The sequence below is a fragment of the Oncorhynchus clarkii genome, unplaced genomic scaffold, assembly GCF_045791955.1.
Source record: "Oncorhynchus clarkii lewisi isolate Uvic-CL-2024 unplaced genomic scaffold, UVic_Ocla_1.0 unplaced_contig_705_pilon_pilon, whole genome shotgun sequence".
NCBI lineage: Eukaryota > Metazoa > Chordata > Actinopteri > Salmoniformes > Salmonidae > Oncorhynchus > Oncorhynchus clarkii.
In genome coordinates this window covers 74,568-94,279 of record NW_027260891.1, presented here as the reverse complement: position 1 = coordinate 94,279, position 19,712 = coordinate 74,568, and the positions used below count along the sequence as shown (strand labels likewise).

Sequence of the window (19,712 nt, the reverse complement as noted above, 5' to 3'; positions counted from 1 at the left end):
ACCATTAGTTAAGGACCCTGGAACTAAACATCTCCCTCTGCAACTGGATCCTGGACTTCCTGAAGGGCCGCACCCAGGTGGTAAGGGTAGGCAACAACACGTCTGTCACGCTGATCCTCAACACTGGGGCCACTCAGGACTGTGTACTTAGTTCCCTCCTGCACTCCCTGTTCACCCACGACAGTGCGGCCAAACACGACTTCAACACCATCAATAAGTTTGCTGACGACACAACAGTGGTAGGCCTGATCACCGACAACGATGAGACAGCCTATAGGGAGGAAGTCAGAGACCTGGTAGTGTGGTGCCAGGACAACAACCTCTCCCTCATTGTGAGCAAGACAAAGGCGCTGATCGTGGACTACAGGAAAAGGCGGGCCGAACAGGCCCCCATTAACATCAACGGGGCCGATGTGGAGCGGGTCGAGAGTTTCAAGTTCCTTGGTGTCCATATTACCAACGAACTATCATAGTCCAAACACACCAAGACAGTCGTTGAGAGGGTACGACAACATCTTTTCCCCCTCAGGAGACTGAAAAGATTTGGCATAGGTCCCCAGATCCCCCAAAAGTTCTACAGCTGCACCATCAAGAGCATCCTGACCGGTTGCATCAACGCCTGGTATGACAATTGCTTGGCATCTGACTGTACGGCTGGGTAGTGCGTACGTCCCAGTACATCACTGGTGCCAAGCTTCTTGCTATCCAGGACCTATATACTAGGCGGTGTCAGAGGAAAGCCTAAAATATTGTCAGAGACTCCAGTCACCAAGTCATAGACAGTTTTCTCTGCTACCGCACGGCAAGTGGCACCAGAGCTCCAATCTAGGACCAAAAGGCTCCTTAACAGCTTGTAAACATTATTAAAGTGACCAGTGTTCAATGACTCTACGGGTATAGGGCAGCTCTCAGGTGCAGGGTTGAGTACCTGGTGGTGGCTGGCTAGTGACAGTGTCCTAAGGGGCTACGTCCCCCACAATGTGAAAATACATGATTCATATCATTTTCTGTCTATTGCAATGCTTTTAAAATACAAATGTCTGCATATGGGCATGCTTTGTTTCTTGTCAAAGTCAATGAAGACAAATGCACATTCAACACTCATTCTGTGAGAAGGCATGTTATGCATGTCATGCAAATAGCCACAAGGGAGCAGCAGAACACTGGAAATGACAGCAGACATTGAAGGCTCCAGGTATTACCCCCCAAGCATAGATCCAGTATCAGCTCACCATACCTACCTCAATCCATACAACTGATGAATGACAGGGTGGCAATTTCCATTGATTCCATCCATGGCCATATGAAACACCTCATGAAGTTCACATCAAGAGGTCTGTTAGACTTATACATACATACTATTAACAGTAATTAAAGTTCAGTCACCATGTGGCATTCATATCACTGCACTGTAATAACACATTTGTTGTAACATAACATTTTAAAATCATTATAAGAACATTGTAATAATATATTGTATGGCCATAGTGCTCTTTATTTAATGACTTGAGAGTATGATTTTGTAAGCCTGACTTCCTAGTCACTGATTAGAAACATTGTTTACATCATGTTGAGCACATCCCTGGGTGGACATAATGGCATTACCAATTTCAAAAAGCAAAAATGTCCATAGAGAAATAGTTTCACTGACCCCTACTGTAGCTAAGGTATTGTAAGCCTATTGTGTGCTGCTGTTGAATCACATAGGTGGATAAGCCCTTTTAAACCTATAGTAAACCGCGTGACAGTTAGAAAGCCGTTAATGCATCGCAAACCATTCGCTTTACACATTGTTTTGTCCGTTTTTTTCGTACTCATAATTGCCCATTATAAGTGTGTCACTTCGACAGGGTTGTTTTACCAAGGTATCACATGTCACTCACTAGCGGGCCATGTAGGCTAGCCTACAGTAGGGAAGTGAACTGCACTTCCTCCTTTTACACACCACTGTTCAGCACAGCATTTGGGTTATAGGAGTAGCCCACAAAGTGAAAATGGAAAGAGCGAAAACTGAACGGGGCTGTGTCCTGTAATTGCCTATTCACTTTGTAAGAGGAAAAAACATTGCGGGGAATGACAATCGATTCTTATTAGAACGCTCCAACAACACCTATTCAGCGACGAGCAGCAGTCAACGTAACATTTTCAGAAATACAATGGCAGCGACCTAGGTCAACTTCTGGACTTGCTTTCTAAAAGGATCAAAGAGGGGGCCTTGCAACTTTTTGAAACTTGTTGGATACGGTGGAGCAAGGACGCAAACATGAAGAAACAGTTTAATCGCATGAAACAGCTCGCCAACCAAACAGTTGGAAGGTAGGCAAAGTATTTTGGATAAATAAAAGTGTAGCCTACTATTATTTAGTGGGCTCAGGCGGCATTTTCTTTTGCAGTGTTGCAGTCATTGCTGTCATTTTATTTTATTTTGTATGTAGTTAGGCTACATTGTAGTTACATTGTAACTTTGTAGTTACAGTGTAGCCGCTGAGACAGGTTGGCAGTTGTAATTGTGATGGTATGACCAAACTGTCACTAACCATGTTATGATACATATCTCCCTATCACAAATCGTTCTCCTGACCATAGCCAGCCTCTGTGAGTTTTATCTCATCTCAGTGGGCTGTGTCAGAAGTGTTGGGCCACATATGAGTGCTCAAGAATGGATTGATACCAATTAAATGTGATAATATAAGAAAGATATGCCTAACATAAGAACTTTTACAATTAATAACTTTTATAATGAATACATGAACGTGTAATTAAAAAGCTTATAGTGACAACCTGATGTGGATATGATGTCTGAATAGTTTGCCTGACAAATGTTAACTTAATGGTAGGCTACATGCGTCCTATATGGATTGATTTGTTAGGCCTACACGTGGTGTGGGAAGAAAGTAAACATGGTGGTCTAACTAGTGGTCTAACCAAATGGTGGTCTAACCATGATGTAATTAGTGTATTGTGGACAACCCCACCCTGTGCAATTGGGTTCTGGACTTCCTGACGGGCCGCCCCCCCAGGTGGTAAAGGAAGGAAACAACATCTCCACTTCGCTGATCCTCAACACTGGGGCCACAAGGGTGCGTGCTCAGCCCTCTCCTGTACTCGCTGTTCACCAATGACTGTGTGGCCATGCACGCCTACAACTCAATCATCAAGTTTGCAGACGACATAACAGTAGTGGGATTGATTAGCCGCAACAGCGCCTCTTCAACTTCAGGAGGCTAAAGACATGTGGCTTGTCACCTAAACCCTCACACACTTTTACAGATGCACAATTGAGAGCATCCTGTCGGCTGTATCACCGCCTGGTACGGCAACTGCACCGCCCACAACCGCAAGGCTCTCCAGAAGGTGGTGCGGTCTGCACAACGCACCACCAGGGGCGAACTATCTGTTCTCCAGGACACATACAGCACCTGATGTCACAGGAAGGCCAAAAAGATCATCAAAGACAACAACCACCCGAGCCACTGCCTGTTCACCCCGCTACCACCCAGTCTCTGCTGATGTCCACTGAGCTAAATATTTCATATTTGAGATTCTTTCCTTAATGCATTTGAGCCAATCAGTTGTGTTGTGTTGTGGTATACAGAAGATAACCCTATTTGGTAAAAGACCAAGTCCATATTATGGCAAGAACAGCTCAAATAAGCAAAGAGAAACAACAGAGGAAGAGGAACATTTCAAGAACTTTGAAAGTTTCTTCAAATGCAGTCACAAAAACCATCAGGTGCTATGATGAAGCAGTCTCTCATGAGGACCACCACAGGAAAGGAAGACCCAGAGTTACTTCTGCTGTAGAGGATAAGTTCATTAGAGTTACCAGCCTCAGAAATTGCAGCCCAAATAAATGCTTCACAGAGTTCAACAGACACATCTCAACAGTTCAGAGGAGACTTTGTGAATCAGGCCTTCATGGTCAAATTGCTGAAAAGAAACCACTACTAAAGGACACCAATAAGAAGAAGAGACTTGGTTGGGCCAAGAAACACAAGCAATGGACATTAGACCGGTGGAAATTTGTCCTTTAGTCTGGAGTCCAGATTTGAGATTTTTGGTTCCAACCTCCATGTCTTTGTGAGACACAGTGTGGGTGAACAGATGATCTCTGCATGTGTATTTCCCATCGTAAAGCATGGAGGAGGAGGTGTGATGGTGTGGGGGTGCTTTACTGGTGACAATGTCAGTGATTTATTTAGAATTCAAGCCACACTTAAGCAGCATGGCTACCACAGCATTCTGCAGCGATACACCATCCCATCTGGTTTGCACTTAGTGGGACTATCATTTGTTTTTCAACAGGACCCAACACACCTCCAGGCTGTGTAAGATCTATTTGACCAAGAAGGAGAGTGATGTAGTGCTGCATCAGATGACCTGGCCTCCACAATCCCCCGACCTCAACCCAATTGAGATGGTTTTGGATGAGTCGGACCACTGTGTGAAGGAAAAACAGCCAACAAGTGCTCAGCATATGTGGGAACTCCTTCAAGACTGTTGGAAAAGACATAAAGTGAATAGGCTGTAATTTGGGATACACACAGTGTAGACCGACGTGCATGCTGCCACCCACTTTTGGCAGAACTACTCTACTCTCACATTCCTGTGGGCCTGCTGCCAGTGTGACTGCCTGGTAGGCCTACCAAACAAAATACTTTTCACAAAAACAGTTGGCTGAACACAGGAGTTGCATGAGGTGTGATTTATGCAGAAGTTTGTTGTGAATCTATGAGTATCACAAACTAAAAGAATGAACATCTCAAACTAAAAGTAGTTTTGATGAGAGTGTTGAAGAGAAACTGTTTGATCAATGCAAAAAAGTATGTATTACTCATACCTACATGTAATATAGTGACCAGGAAAACAAAACTCAAAATAATACTAATACATTTTACCCCTAACTTTTACCCCTAACTTTTAACCCTATCTTTTAACCCTAACTTTTTGCACAAAACAAAAAAGATTTTTCCGGAGTCGATGGGGACAATGTGGAGGGTGGTGTACTAATGGTGTAATGATTCATATCAATCTTCCCTCTGTATGCCACCACCCTGGTGATGAGGGCCTCTCTGTCTGTCTCCGGAAAGGACAGGCGGGCCAGGCTGGGGCACGGGGGGGTTTTATTGAGTAAGCATTTCCATGCTTGGTCAGCCAGGAAACAGCATGGTGTTGTGGACGTCACTGAGCTACACTGGCGTAAATAAAAAAGGAGGAAGGAACCACTGTTTGGGTTTAGTCGGTGTTTGGGTGATATATTGGCACGTTAGCAAACCGTGCCAATATATCCTCCAAACACCGGCATTGAGGGCATTATCACTTCTATACAATGGGTTACCAACATATTCAAATAATTATGGACATATTTTCATTTCCCCAAAATATTTTTGGGGAATTTATTCATACTATTTCATCCTTCCACGAGATATAGTCCCGACACAAACTAAGTTTGCTGGTTGTTCGTTCTATCAGTTTGGTTGCCAGAGACACGACCCAGTCGCCAAGTCTTTTTGTACTGTATCTGTGTACGCGACCCAGTCGCCAAGTCTTTTTGTACTGTATCTGTGTACGCGACCCAATCGCTCATTCTAAATGTTCCAAATGCAAACGTTCTTATCCCTTGATTGCTAGCTAACCAACTACGGCTAATTTACAGTCACAGCGAACAGGGCAGCCAGAATAACAGCAAAGTAGCTGCATTTCCATTTGTTTACACTGTTTTCTAGTGACATTTATTAGGATACGTCCATAACAATGAGCTAATCTAGGTCCAAAATGCTCCTTAACAGCTTCTACCCCCAAGCTATAAGACTGCTGAACAAGTAATCAAATGCCCCCCCCTTTATTTTTACACAGCTGATTTGATACACGATTTCGCCTGGCATAGAAAATGTGCTCTCTCATCAGGACACTGTTGTTCAGAGGAGCTAGCCAACAACACAGCTAACACAATTGCAAACTAGGTGCATTTAGTCTGTTTATCTGTATCCTTTTGACATTTCTTTGTATATAGCCATAAAAATGATGCCAGCTGATTCATAATTTGGAATGGCTGAGGAAAGCTGTCTGCCTGTCTGTCTCGTCCCGACTTCCAACACGTTCATTACTATGGGACAGCTGGAGATCAAATTTCATTATTGAAATAATGTTGCAAATGTCGGAGAGAGAGACAACAAGGTTTATACAAATCTCCGCTGTTGAAAACCAAATGCTAGTCTAAAAGAAATGTGAGATAATATCTAGATGCTTTTAATAGTGGAAATCAAGTTTATAAAGTGCCTGGATGGTCTGATGAGAAAGTGGATTGCGCAGTGAGATGGAACAGAGTAAAGGAGCATTTCAACGTCATAGTTTATCCGATGGTAATTTGTGGACACCTGCAGGAATGACACCTGCAGGAATGGGGTTTTCTCCAATCAGCATCCCGGATTAGATCCACCGGTTGTATAATGATTCATACTGTAGACTCACTTCCAACCCTGTGTCTTTATAGTAGTGCTATAAGCCTTACAAGAGAAGATAGTCATTCTGTTCTGGTACTGTAGTTACAGTGCCTTGCGAAAGTATTCAGCCCCCTTGAACTTTGCGACCTTTTGCCACATTTCAGTCTTCAAACATAAAGATATAAAACTGTATTTTTTTGTGAAGAATCAACAACAAGTGGGACACAATCATGAAGTGGAACGACATTTATTGGATATTTCAAACTTTTTAAACAAATCAAAAACTGAAAACTTGGGCGTGCAAAATGATTCAGCCCCTTTACTTTCAGTGCAGCAAACTCTCTCCAGAAGTTCAGTGAGGATCTCTGAATGATCCAATGTTAAATGACTAATGATGATAAATACAATCCACCTGTATGTAATCAAGTCTCCGTATAAATGCACCTGCACTGTGATAGTCTCAGAGGTCCGTTAAAAGCGCAGAGAGCATCATGAAGAACAAGGAACACACCAGGCAGGTCCGAGATACTGTTGTGAAGAAGTTTAAAGCCGGATTTGGATACAAAAAGATTTCCCAAGCTTTAAACATCCCAAGGAGCGCTGTGCAAGCGATAATATTGAAATGGAAGGAGTATCAGACCACTGCAAATCTACCAAGACCTGGCCGTCCCTCTAAACTTTCAGCTCATACAAGGAGAAGACTGATCAGAGATGCAGCCAAGAGGCCCATGATCACTCTTGATGAACTGCAGAGATCTACAGCTGAGGTGGGAGACTCTGTTCATAGGACAACAATCAGTTGTATATTGCACAAATCTGGCCTTTATGGAAGCGTGGCAAGAAGAAAGCCATTTCTTAAAGATATCCATAAAAAGTGTTGTTTAAAGTTTGCCACAAGCCACCTGGGAGACACACCAAACATGTGGAAGAAGGTGCTCTGGTCAGATGAAACCAAAATTGAACTTTTTGGCAACAATGCAAAACGTTATGTTTGGCGTAAAAGCTGAACACACCATCCCCACTGTCAAACATGGTGGTGGCAGCATCATGGTTTGGGCCTGCTTTTCTTCAGCAGGGACAGGGAAGATGGTTAAAATTGATGGGAAGATGGATGGAGCCAAATACAGGACCATTCTGGAAGAAAACCTGATGGAGTCTGCAAAAGACCTGAGACTGGGACGGAGATTTGTCTTCCAACAAGACAATGATCCAAAACATAAAGCAAAATCTACAATGGAATGGTTAAAAAAATAAACATATCCAGGTGTTAGAATGGCCAAGTCAAAGTCCAGACCTGAATCCAATCGAGAATCTGTGGAAAGAACTGAAAACTGCTGTTCACAAATGCTCTCCATCCAACCTCACTGAGCTCGAGCTGTTTTGCAAGGAGGAATGGGAAAAAAATTCAGTCTCTCGATGTGCAAAACTGATAGAGACATACCCCAAGCGACTTACAGCTGTAATCGCAGCAAAAGGTGGCGCTACAAAGTATTAACTTAAGGGGGCTGAATAATTTTGCACGCCCAATTTTTCAGTTTTTGATTTGTTAAAAAAGTTTGAACCTATCCAATAAATGTCGTTCCACTTCATGATTGTGTCCCACTTGTTGTTGATTCTTCACAAAAAAATACAGTTTTATATATTTATGTTTGAAGCCTGAAATGTGGCAAAATGTCGCAAAGTTCAAGGGGGCCGAATACTTTCGCAAGGCACTGTATATAGCTAGTCATTCTGTTCTGCTACTGTAGTTATATAGCTAGTCATTCTGTTCTGCTACTGTAGTTATATAGCTAGTCATTCTGTTCTGCTACTGTAGTTATATAGCTAGTCATTCTGTTCTGCTACTGTAGTTATAAAGCTAGTCATTCTGTTCTGCTACTGTAGTTATATAGCTAGTCATTCTGTTCTGGTATTGTAGTTATATAGCTAGTCATTCTGTCCTGGTACTCTAGTTATAAAGCTGGTCATTCTGTTCTGGTACTGTAGTTATAAAGCTAGTCATTCTGTTCTGTTACTGTAGTTATGAAGCTACTCATTCTGGTACTGTAGTTATATAGCTAGTCATTATGGTACTGTAGTTATATAGCTAGTCATTCTGTTCTGGTACTGTAGTTATAAAGCTAGGTATTCTGTTCTGCTACTGTAGTTATAAAGCTACTCATTCTGTTCTGGTACTGTAGTTATAAAGCTAGTCATTATGGTACTGTAGTTATATAGCTAGTCATTCTGTTCTGGTATTGTAGTTATATAGCTAGTCATTCTGTCCTGGTACTCTAGTTATAAAGCTGGTCATTCTGTTCTGGTACTGTAGTTATAAAGCTAGCCATTCTGTTCTGTTACTGTAACTATGAAGCTACTCATTCTGGTACTGTAGTTATATAGCTAGTCATTCTGCTTCTGTAGTTATATACAGTGGGGCAAAAAAGTATTTAGTCAGCCACCAATTGTTCAAGTTCTGTGTTGCCCAGCAACAGCCCCAAAACATCACTGCTCTAGAGGAGATCTGCATGGAGGAATGGGCCAAAATACCAGCAACAGTGTGTGAAAACCTTGTGAAGACTTACAGAAACCGTTTGACCTCTGTCATTGCCAACAAAGGGTATATAACAAAGTATTGAGATAAACTTTTGTTATTGACCAAATACTTATTTTCCACCATAATTTGCAAATAAATTCATAAAAAAATCCTACAATGTGATTTTCTGGAATTCTTTAACAATTTTGTCTGACATAGTTGAAGGGTACCTATGATGAAAATTACAGGCCTCTCTCATCTTTATAAGTGGGAGAACTTGCACAATTGGTGGCTGACTAAATACTTTTTTGCCCCACTGTAGCTAGTCATTCTGTTCTGGTACTGTAGTTTATATAGCTAGTCAATCTGTCCTGGTACTGTAGTTATATAGCTAGTCATTCTGTTCTGGTACTGTAGTTATAAAGCTAGTCATTCTGGTACTGTGGTTATAAAGTTAGTCATTCTGTTCTGCTACTGTAGTTATAAAGCTAGTCATTCTGGTACTGTAGTTATAAAGCTAGTCATTCTGTTCTGCTACTGTAGTTTATAAAGCTAGTCATTCTGGTACTGTAGTTATATAGCTAGTCATTCTGCTACTGTAGTTATATAGCTAGTCATTCTGTTCTGGTACTGTAGTTTATATAGCTAGTCATTCTGTTCTGGTACTGTAGTTATATAGCTAGTCATTGTGTTCTGGTACTGTAGTTATATAGCTAGTTATTCTGTTCTGCTACTGTAGTTATAAAGCTAGTCATTCTGGTACTGTAGTTATAAAGTTAGGCATTCTGGTGCTGTAGTTATAAAGCTAGTCATTCTGGGGTGGGGGGGTTGGAGGATGGGTTTAAAACTCAACACACCAGAGGTCCATTGCTGTCGGGGTCGGCAACAGGTAGCCCGCGGGCCAAAACTGGCCTGCGAGGGATTCAGTTTATTTTATTTTATTTTTGAGTATAAAAAGACTGTAAAACCACCAAGAATTCAGCTTAATATTAGTTTAATTTAGGAATTAAGTTCCTAAGAGACATATGTGATTGGGTCTCAATGTAATTCAAGGTATGAAATTATTGTTAAAAGAATCGTCCCATAGATGAGTATACCAGTATTAATTTAGGCTTGATTAGTTTTACTGTAGATATGTTCACATAACACTGAACGAAGACTTTTAAAGTGTCGTTTCCAGTGAATGAATTAGGGTCTTTGTATTTCACCAGAGTGGTAAAGCTGTAGAACACCTCCCTCACTGTGCCTATGGTCTGGTGAAAGACTGCTGGAATACTCATCATGTCTGTGATACAGTAAATCAGAGATTGTAATGTAGTTTGCAGACCTGAGTCAATGGGAGGTCACTGTGTGTGTGTGTGTGTGTGTGTGTGCTTGCGTGAAGGGGGTGTATGTGTTTTGTGTGTGCGTGTGAGTAGCTTACAAGTGTGTGTTTTTGTGTGTGTATTTGAGCACACTCGTGTATGTGTTTATTTAATATATATTTGTGTGTATGCGTGGGATTGGCCTACACGTGTGTGTGTGTGTGTGTGGAGGGGGGGGGGTGTACTTGTGTATGTGTGTGAGTAGCCTATGTTTGTGTGTGTGTTTGTACACCAGTGCATGTCTGTTTATATTTATCTGTGTATGTGGTGAGCCTATATGTGTTACAGGTTAGCATAGTGATAAGAGCATCAGCAGTTATTTCCTACACTTGTCAAATTGCAGCAGTATGTTACTGGCTAATGTGGTCAGTCTGTTTTGCATTCCTTTCCTCCATATCTTAATTTCTGTTACTAAGCTTAAAGTATGTGTAGTATACTGCAATAATAACACTGTTGCTATGTATTATCTCTGAGGACAAAGCAGCTCTGAGAGACAGTACTGCATCACCAAATATGTAGACCACAGTGTACAGTTGTTGAATATGTAGATCACAGTGTAAAGAGGTCTACATATTGGTATGGTATGTCCCTCCTATGAGATGAATAGGCTTGATTAGGTCTTTGCTGGTGCATGACTGCTGCACCACCAAGCCCACAACCCCTCAGTTTATCCATAACCATGTTGCCCTGAGGCTTTGAAACTTACCCCCAGAATAGAGTCTCTTCAGCAGACACTGGCTAACATGTTCCAGTGACTGGATAGATAACCAACCTGATAGACAGAGAGCAAGGGGTTCCTGTTTAGAAGCTTGACAGAGAGTCTCTGTAACAAAGCCATGGGGCTCAATACGTGGATAAGGTAAATAAAGAGGAAGAGATGTCTTTCTAACCCAAGTCTATATGTAACCATTACTCAGCATATTAAGATGGTAAGCTGATATGAAGCTAAATTGAATGACCTAAGAAGTGGATGTATGGGGTGGTTGTGACTCTGATGAGTCGATTGGTCTGATCTTTCTACATATGTTTCATTTCTTATTCAGTGTTATAGTCTCTCTTCTCCCAGGGTCCTGACTGTAGCAATGCAATCAAGATGTCTATTCTTAGAATAATGCCTGCTAGCTCAATGCAGTTATTCTAGCTCAAATCAATGCTAATTCATTATAGATTGTTTTGCTCCGCTCTTAGCCTCCTACCTCCCCAGGCCAACCAATGGCCATGTCTTCTCAGTAACGAGATACTTTACTGCATGGTCTGTGTGGATATTCTGGTTTGAGCTGTCATTTGTCTGGTCTAGATGATATCAGGGCTTGATTTATGTGGCCTTTACAGATTAAGATATATCCATCCCTTGTCTCTCTGGTTGATTTTAAACTTCACCAATTAAAGGGATGGTTCAGCGATTTAACAAAAAACTAAGTGTAGATTTCAGTCACTCCTTGTCCATAGACTGCTTTCAAGGTAAAGGAGCAAACATGTAAATACGTAAAATCGCTGAACTATCCATTTTATACAATTCTGCTACTTTCAGTGGGATAGATCATAGACACAGTTTCTATTTGGTGTACTGTATACCAGCGGTACCATTTACAGTAAAGCAGGGGCTTGGTACAGTAATGTGCAGGGTATAGTAAGGTATTATTTCAGTGGGTTACAACAGTATTAGGTAATAGATGTTGTGTGTGTGTGAGGGGGTTAATTGATCCCAATGAGCATTACTGTAGGTTGTTGGCCCAGACTCCATTAAGAGGAGAGGGCCCTCTGGGGAAGATGGTGTGTGTGTGTGTGCCTGTACGTGCACACGTGTGAGTGGGGAGGACCTAAGTTTCTGTAGCCATCCTGCCGGCTCAGCAGTATCAGAACCCTCTAAATGGTGAGCTAATGATCACTTCACTATCAGAACCCTCTAAATGGTGAGCTAATGATCACTTCACTATCACAACCCTCTAAATGGTGAGCTAATGATCACTTCACTATCACAACCCTCTAAATGGTGAGCTAATGATCATTTCACTATCACAACCCTCTAAATGGTGAGCTAATGATCACGTCACTATCAAATCCCTCTAAATGGTGAGCTAATGATCACTTCACTATCACAACCCTCTAAATGGTGAGCTAATGATCACTTCACTATCACAACCCTCTAAATGGTGAGCTAATGATCACTTCACTATCACAACCCTCTAAATGGTGAGCTAATGATCACTTCACTATCACAACCCTCTAAATGGTGAGCTAATGATCACGTCACTATCAGATCCCTCTAAATGGTGAGCTAATAATCACTTCACTATCACAACCCTCTAAATGGTGAGCTAATGATCACTTCACTATCACAACCCTCTAAATGGTGAGCTAATGATCACGTCACTATCAAATCCCTCTAAATGGTGAGCTAATGATCACTTCACTATCACAACCCTCTAAATGGTGAGCTAATGATCACTTCACTATCATATCCCTCTAAATGGTGAACTAATGATCACGTCACTATCAGAACCCTCTAAATGGTGAACTAATGATCACGTCACTATCACAACCCTCTAAATGGTGAGCTAATGATCACTTCACTATCAGAACCCTATAAATGGTGAGCTAATGATCACTTCACTATCAGAACCCTATAAATGGTGAGCTAATGATCACGTCACTATCAGAACCCTCTAAATGGTGAACTAATGATCACTTCACTATCACAACCCTCTAAATGGTGAGCTAATGATCACTTCACTATCACAACCCTCTAAATGGTGAGCTAATGATCACTTCACTATCAGAACCCTATAAATGGTGAGCTAATGATCACTTCACTATCACAACCCTCTAAATGGTGAACTAATGATCACTTCACTATCAGATCCCTCTAAATGGTGAACTAATGATCACGTCACTATCAGAACCCTCTAAATGGTGAACTAATGATCACGTCACTATCACAACCCTCTAAATGGTGAGCTAATGATCACTTCACTATCAGAACCCTATAAATGGTGAGCTAATGATCACTTCACTATCAGAACCCTATAAATGGTGAGCTAATGATCACTTCACTATCAGAACCCTATAAATGGTGAGCTAATGATCACTTCACTATCACAACCCTCTAAATGGTGAGCTAATGATCACTTCACTATCAGAACCCTATAAATGGTGAGCTAATGATCACTTCACTATCACAACCCTCTAAATGGTGAGCTAATGATCACTTCACTTCCCAACACACTCTAGGTCTGTCTTTTGTTAAGTGCTGGGAAAATCTAGTGCCGGGACCACCACTCCACTGGATTTAAGGGAACTGTGTGTTATTACAGATGTAGGGATAGGTCTATGGAGAATATTGGCTGTTATTTCTTTCCACAGTGAATGATGGTGTTACGATTGGTAGGCTGTGTTTCCCAAAAGGTGGATCAGGAAGATCAATATGGGTTTCTCTTGCACCTGATTCGTTGTTGCTGAATGCTAGATTGCGTCAACGAACAGTTTTCGCTTATTGGGTCTCAAGAACATTTGAATGGCTTTAAGTCTGTCACAGTGCCAAGAAAACCCTTGAAACCACAGCTGTATGGGATAGTGCATTTTGGTTTTGGAATAATGTCAGTAAACTCTCTACTCCTCTCTCTCCTCCAACATACTAGTTGACTGGTGGGTATTACATGTTTGAGACATCAACAGACCTCTCACCTCCTGCTGTTGCCATAACAAAGGCTGGAATTCAGGAAACAGGAAGTGTGTGTTCTAACAGGGGTAGGATCTAACAGGCCCTTTCCCTGGAAACAGCCACAGGCAGAGGTGTGGAGTGTCGGTGTGTATGAGTGAGTTAGGTCTACTTGTGATGTTTGTTGTGCAGGGTAGTCCAGGGTGAGTTTCCTGAAAGCTTTCTTTCTCTCGTCGACCCAGGCCCAGACCACTCATAGCATAGCAGAAAGTATTTTGTTGCTGTAGGGCTGCCGGCTGCGTTGTCTAGAGAAATAAAGTGCAATGTTAGCTATGACGTTACCTATGACTTGCCCCTAATCAGTAAGACAGGCTAGTCTTCATTACCTGTCGTAGTATTGGCTCAGAGATGGAGAAGTAGAGAGAGACACTATTTACTCGGCCAATCTCTGTTCATTCTCTTTCCACTGCAACTTTACTCTTGCTAAGTTGAAATAAAGTGGAGTTGCAGGCTTACAGCACCACTACAGTACCACAATAGTTCACGTATTAAGTCTTTCAGTCACTCCTGGAATTGCATAGTTGTTTTAATCAGTAGAGAAGTCTTATAAACTGTGAGAGAGTGTGATCTGGCACAACTCTGACACAGGCCCTGCACTACAGTTGGGCTCAGTTGGCCTTTCCATACCATACGATATCTTAAATACCACCATGTTGCAGGTAGAAATACATAGAACTGTATAGAACTGACACCATTTTCTATTCTTTACAACTGAGAAGTGTTTCTGTAGCCTGGTTGAACCAGACTGAATGCTGCACTCACCATTGTTTCTGGTGAGCGCACAGTTCAGTCAGGTTTAACCAGGCTAGCATTTCTGATCTACACACTGCACTTATATTGGAACTCTCTGTAATGAATACGCCCCATTATGTCTGCCTATCTGACCTTTGACCTCTTATGTGTTTTCCTCCACAGAGCCGAGAAGACTGAAGTGCTGAGTGATGACCTTCTACAGGTGAATATTAGTATTCTGTCTCCTGCTTCCACTTTATATTCAGTCACAGCAGCCTTAGACACTGTCAAGTCAAATGCAACCATTAACATACAGTATGACTTGTGTTGACTGGGTGTAACGTGATGACTTGTGTTGACTGGGTGTAACGTGATGACTTGTGTTGACTGGATGGAACATGTGATGACTTGTGTTGACTGGATGGAACATGTGATGACTTGTGTTGACTAGATGGAACATGTGATGACTTGTGTTGACTAGATGGAACATGTGATGACTTGTGTTGACTGGATGGAACATGTGATGACTTGTGTTGACTGGATGGAACATGTGATGACTTGTGTTGACTGGGTGTAACGTGATGACTTGTGTTGACTGGATGGAACATGTGATGACTTGTGTTGACTGGATGGAACATGTGATGACTTGTGTTGACTAGATGGAACATGTGATGACTTGTGTTGACTGGGTGTAACGTGATGACTTGTGTTGACTGGATGGAACATGTGATGACTTGTGTTGACTGGTTGGAACATGTGATGACTTGTGTTGACTAGATGGAACATGTGATGACTTGTGTTGACTGGGTGTAACGTGATGACTTGTGTTGACTGGATGGAACATGTGATGACTTGTGTTGACTGGATGGAACATGTGATGACTTGTGTTGACTAGATGGAACATGTGATGACTTGTGTTGACTAGATGGAACATGTGATGACTTGTGTTGACTGGATGGAACATGTGATGACTTGTGTTGACTGGATGGAACATGTGATGACTTGTGTTGACTGGGTGTAACGTGATGACTTGTGTTGACTGGATGGAACATGTGATGACTTGTGTTGACTGGATGGAACATGTGATGACTTGTGTTGACTGGATGGAACATGTGATGACTTGTGTTGACTAGATGGAACATGTGATGACTTGTGTTGACTGGGTGTAACGTGATGACTTGTGTTGACTGGATGGAACATGTGATGACTTGTGTTGACTGGGTGTAACGTGATGACTTGTGTTGACTGGATGGAACATGTGATGACTTGTGTTGACTGGATGGAACATGTGATGACTTGTGTTGACTGGATGGAACATGTGATGACTTGTGTTGACTGGGTGTAACGTGATGACTTGTGTTGACTGGATGGAACATGTGATGACTTGTGTTGACTGGGTGTAACGTGATGACTTGTGTTGACTGGATGGAACATGTGATGACTTGTGTTGACTAGATGGAACATGTGATGACTTGTGTTGACTAGATGGAACATGTGATGACTTGTGTTGACTTGGTATAACGTGATGACTTGTGTTGACTGGAAGGAACATGTGATGACTTGTGTTGACTAGATGGAACATGTTATGACTTGTGTTGACTAGATGGAACATGTGATGACTTGTGTTGACTAGATGGAACATGTGATGACTTGTGTTGACTAGATGGAACATGTGATGACTTGTGTTGACTAGATGGAACATATGATGACTTGTGTTGACTAGATGGAACATGTGATGACTTGTGTTGACTAGATGGAACATGTGATGACTTGTGTTGACTAGATGGAACATGTGATGACTTGTGTTGACTGGGTGTAACGTGATGACTTGTTTTGACTGGAAGGAACATGTGATGACTTGTGTTGACTGGATGGAACATGTGATGACTTGTGTTGACTAGATGGAACATGTGTTGACTAGATGGAACATGTTATGGGAGTAACGGGAGTAATTTAATTTAGTGAACCTGTGATTGTTTCTGAATTACATAATGCATTGCCTTGTAAACTTGGCAAGACAAGTTGGCTAAAGCAGAACCGTTTGTTTCAAGCCGTGTTATCAAGTTCACAGTCTACCTCCATCTTCATAACCCCTCCTAGCAGAGAGAGATGCAACATGAGTCATTTAGTGATGAGGGATTTAGTCAATGTACACACACAGAAACACATCCTGTCTATTTTTGGTAAGAAATCTTGACTCTGGTCTTGAAACAAGGCTGTTGGCAAGGGTTTGTTGTTGTGTCTGGTTTTCAGTGATGCGCTGCCAGGTGCGATGTGTGAGAAAGACGGTTACCATGTTTTTCCAATCAGAACAGACCTTGGCAGCTTGTTTTACTCCAGAACACATACTGTGTCCATGATGTGCCAGGGAGAACAACATGGCAGCTGAATAAAGTGGCTGAGTGTATGTTAACTGAGAGGAGGAGAGAGAGAAAGTATGTTAACTGAGAGGAGGAGAGAGAGAGTGTATGTTAACTGAGAGGAGGAGAGAGAGAGTGTATGTTAACTGAGAGGAGGAGAGAGAGAGTATGTTAACTGAGAGGAGGAGAGAGAGTGTATGTTAACTGAGAGGAGGAGAGAGAGGTGTATGTTAACTGAGAGGAGGAGAGAGAGTGTATGTTAACTGAGAGGAGGAGAGTGAGAGTATGTTAACTGAGAGGAGGAGAGAGAGAGTATGTTAACTGAGAGGAGGAGAGAGAGTGTATGTTAACTGAGAGGAGGATAGAGAGTGTATGTTAACTGAGATGACGAGAGAGAGTGTATGTTAACTGAGAGGAGGAGAGAGAGTGTATGTTAACTGAGAGGAGGAGAGAGAGTGTATGTTAACTGAGAGGAGGAGAGAGAGAGTATGTTAACTGAGAGGAGGAGAGAGAGTGTATGTTAACTGAGAGGAGGAGAGAGAGTGTATGTTAACTGAGAGGAGGAGAGAGAGTGTATGTTAACTGAGAGGAGGAGAGAGAGTGTATGTTAACTGAGAGGAGGAGAGAGAGTGTATGTTAACTGAGAGGAGGAGAGAGAGAGTGTATGTTAACTGAGAGGAGGAGAGAGAGAGTGTATGTTAACTGAGAGGAGGAGAGAGAGAGTATGTTAACTGAGAGGAGGAGAGAGAGAGTATGTTAACTGAGAGGAGGAGAGAGAGAGTATGTTAACTGAGAGGAGGAGAGAGAGTGTATGTTAACTGAGAGGAGGAGAGTGAGAGTATGTTAACTGAGAGGAGGAGAGAGAGAGTGTATGTTAACTGAGAGGAGGAGAGAGAGAGTATGTTAACTGAGAGGAGGAGAGAGAGAGTATGTTAACTGAGAGGAGGAGAGAGAGAGTGTATGTTAACTGAGAGGAGGAGAGAGAGTATGTTAACTGAGAGGAGGAGAGAGAGTATGTTAACTGAGAGGAGGAGAGAGAGAATGTTAACTGAGAGGAGGAGAGAGAGAATGTTAACTGAGAGGAGGAGAGAGAGAGTATGTTAACTGAGAGGAGGAGAGAGAGAATGTTAACTGAGAGGAGGAGAGAGAGAATGTTAACTGAGAGGAGGAGAGAGAGTGTATGTTAACTGAGAGGAGGAGAGAGAGAGTATGTTACCTGAGAGGAGGAGAGAGAGTATGTTAACTGAGAGGAGGAGAGAGAGAGTGTATGTTAACTGAGAGGAGGAGAGAGAGTGTATGTTAACTGAGAGGAGGAGAGAGAGTGTATGTTAACTGAGAGGAGGAGAGAGAGTGTGTTAACTGAGAGGAGGAGAGAGAGTATGTTAACTGAGAGGAGGAGGAGAGAGAGTATGTTAACTGAGAGGAGGAGAGAGAGAGTGTATGTTAACTGAGAGGAGGAGAGAGAGTGTATGTTAACTGAGAGGAGGAGAGAGAGAGTGTATGTTAACTGAGAGGAGGAGAGAGAGTGTATGTTAACTGAGAGGAGGAGAGAGAGAATGTTAACTGAGAGTAGGAGAGAGAGTGTATGTTAACTGAGAGGAGGAGAGAGAGAATGTTAACTGAGAGGAGGAGAGAGAGAGTATGTTAACTGAGAGGAGGAGAGAGAGAGTATGTTAACTGAGAGGAGGAGAGAGAGAGTGTATGTTAACTGAGAGGAGGAGAGAGAGTATGTTAACTGAGAGGAGGAGAGAGAGTATGTTAACTGAGAGGAGGAGAGAGAGAATGTTAACTGAGAGGAGGAGAGAGAGTATGTTAACTGAGAGGAGGAGAGAGAGTATGTTAACTGAGAGGAGGAGAGAGAGAATGTTAACTGAGAGGAGGAGAGAGAGTATGTTAACTGAGAGGAGGAGAGAGAGAGTATGTTAACTGAGAGGAGGAGGAGAGAGTGTATGTTAACTGAGAGGAGGAGAGAGAGTATGTTAACTGAGAGGAGGAGGAGAGAGAATGTTAACTGAGAGGAGGAGAGAGAGTGAAAGAAAGTGAGTCTCCATGCTCTATTGAATAGATATTGTCTTTAAGAGAGAGAGGAGTGTGTTAAAAGTGGAGCAGAGGAAGTGAAAGTGGGAGTGTGAGTGCCAGACAACTCTAGACACCTCTCTCAACTCTTCATAAAAATGACTTGAGTCACACTTTTAGGACCTGCCTTAGTGAACTGTGAACCTAAGCTTGTCTTAATATTCACACAGCATAAGCACCTGGTTAACAGTGACAGTTTCTAGGACTGAATAGACAAACAGAACAGGAATGGATAGGGATGCTGAAACTACATAGACAGTGAACAATGTATAGAATCTGTACTTACTGGTTATTATCACAATGCACTATGGGATTTTAGGCTGACTTTAGGCTGAGTTGAAGGTCTTGACTATAAATAAGAGACTGCATCTCAATAGTCAGGAATGGCTTCCTTTCCTCCACTCCTCTGCTCTTATCTTCATAATCACAAACTGAAATAACATAACAGGTAAAAGTGATATGGAAAGGAAAGTGAAATCCAATCTTTCACATATGAATGACCAT

At 42.1% G+C, this 19,712-nt stretch overlaps 1 protein-coding gene across 2 annotated transcripts in view; it reads left to right on the top strand.

The window, feature by feature from the left end:
• The first annotated feature begins 1,923 nt into the window (after positions 1 to 1,923).
• LOC139402137 (rho GTPase-activating protein 17-like) overlaps positions 1,924 to 19,712 on the top strand; it is a 59,335-nt gene continuing 41,546 nt past the window's right edge. For both annotated transcript variants that reach the window (XM_071146218.1, XM_071146216.1), the window contains exons 1-2: positions 1,924 to 2,316; positions 14,956 to 14,995. In XM_071146218.1, coding sequence (XP_071002319.1) covers positions 2,264 to 2,316; positions 14,956 to 14,995 — 93 coding nt within the window. In that variant the 5' untranslated portion in view covers positions 1,924 to 2,263. The remainder of the gene's footprint in view (positions 2,317 to 14,955; positions 14,996 to 19,712) is intronic.